The sequence below is a fragment of the Aptenodytes forsteri genome, unplaced genomic scaffold, assembly GCF_000699145.1.
Source record: "Aptenodytes forsteri isolate BGI_AS27 unplaced genomic scaffold, ASM69914v1 Scaffold390, whole genome shotgun sequence".
Taxonomy (NCBI): domain Eukaryota; kingdom Metazoa; phylum Chordata; class Aves; order Sphenisciformes; family Spheniscidae; genus Aptenodytes; species Aptenodytes forsteri.
Window position 1 is genome coordinate 132,901 of NW_008795631.1, and position 1,731 is coordinate 134,631.

The 1,731-nt window shown below is 51.8% G+C and overlaps 1 protein-coding gene across 1 annotated transcript in view; it reads right to left on the reverse strand.

Annotated features, from left to right (window-relative positions):
* The window catches only part of ATP13A1 (ATPase 13A1), a 17,178-nt gene extending 16,389 nt beyond the window's left edge, over nucleotides 1-789 (reverse strand). The window contains exon 1 of the mRNA XM_009282475.1: nucleotides 736-789. Coding sequence (XP_009280750.1) covers nucleotides 736-789 — 54 coding nt within the window. The remainder of the gene's footprint in view (nucleotides 1-735) is intronic.
* Nucleotides 790-1,731: the final 942 nt, after the last annotated feature.

Sequence of the window (1,731 nt, forward strand, 5' to 3'; positions counted from 1 at the left end):
CCGCAAACCCCGCATTTTTCTCCCCCCCCCTCCCCCCCCCCTTCCCCTCCTGTCGCTGTAAATTCTCCTCAGAGAAATACAGAGCGCAGCCAGGAGGTGTATCTGGGCTCAAAGCGTGGTAATTCACGGGCGTGGATTGTCGGGGGCTGGAAGTGACGTGTGTGTGTGTGTGTGGGGCCGCTATGGCCGCGAACGCCGCAGAGTATTTCTCTAAACGGGTTGGTCGTTCTCGGTGTCGGACTGAGCCGATACCCTGTGGCAAAAGGCTCTGCGAGGAAAGCAATCTTGCTGAGGTAAAGGCATGGGTTTTTTGTCCGAATCTATTAATCAACCTGGTCATCGGTTTTGTACAGTAATATATACAGAATGGTTTTGTTAGGGTAGGTCAGCTTGCAGCGCTCTGCTCGTAAACATCTATGGAGCAACGTTAAAGTAAATAACTTGTTACTAGGCGTGTAGAAATCACCTGAATGTGACGTACTCCCATGACCTGACGTGGTAACCTACTGTACCTCATAACTAGGGTGCTGCGTACGCACGGAGCCTGCCTGATGCTTTTATTTGTGCTGTTTTTTCATAGGGGAGCCTTGGAACTAAAATCCATCTTCAGGAGTGAACGGAAAGTCTTTTCTGTACTCTGGAGTATCGTTCCAATGCTGGGTTGGGTTGGTCTTTCCCCTCTGGAAAACGAAACGCAGCCCTGCGATGTGGTTTTCTTGGTTCTGGTCACCCTACGCTTGTCTTCAGCGGACAGCTGGACTCTGACCGGGATGTCGGAGCGTTCCTCATCCGTCGGCACTTGTGTGCTGATCACGCTGGGTTTTGTCTGCTGAGTTGCCTCTAAAAACTTTCTAAGTAAATAAATTACAGAACTGTGTGGAAGCGACACCAAAGGATCAGCAGCAACCTGCAGATGTGCTTGAGTAGGAACCGAAAGCTAAAATCAGCCCTTACCTCTTTTTCTGTAGTCTCTTCTTCGACAGCTCCTTTGATAATTAAGCACAATATTTTCCTTCGTCCCAATAAAAAACCCCCCCACTTTTCAGGATCCAAAGCCGGTTCTGGCTTTTCCCACTGACGATGGAAGCTGCTCTCTGAGCTGGACCGACTGCAGGGACATTTCTTTGACCGCAAATGTCCCAGCTTGACCCGCTTGAAAACATCCTGTGCAGCTCCCAGTTTTGGGGGTGCCGTGAGGGGTTGTAGCCCCGGGCCTTCTGCTGGTTTAGAACAGCAGAGGGAGTCTTCCCACCGGCAGAGAGGGCAGAAAGACTGCGGACTTCAGAGCACCGGCTGCTCTATCGACAGCGCAACAGAGATCTTCCAGCGCGGGGGTGCGGGGGGGGCACCTCGGGGGGCACCTCCGTTGTTCTTACACGGGGGAACAAAGAGCCCAGCTCTAAGGAGAGGTTGTTTCTGGGCTGTAACTGGTGGGGAAATAAATTAAAAATTAGAAGAAACAATAGATGGGCTAACGAGGAGCGGGATTAAGACCCGGGCTTCTGAGATCTGTGAGCAATTCTGTGGAGGGAGAGCTTTGGGACGCTGCGATCTAGGACCCTTGGGTCTACTCCGGCGTGCCGTGTCTGCAAATCACTGTAGGTCTGGTTTAATGTGCTGTGTGCTAGCGGGACTGAGAATCTCTCCCAGCAGAGGTTTAAACCTTGGAAAGCCCTTTGGGGTACTCGAGACCGGGTTCGAGGAAGGAGAAATGAGCTGCTACGACCTAGT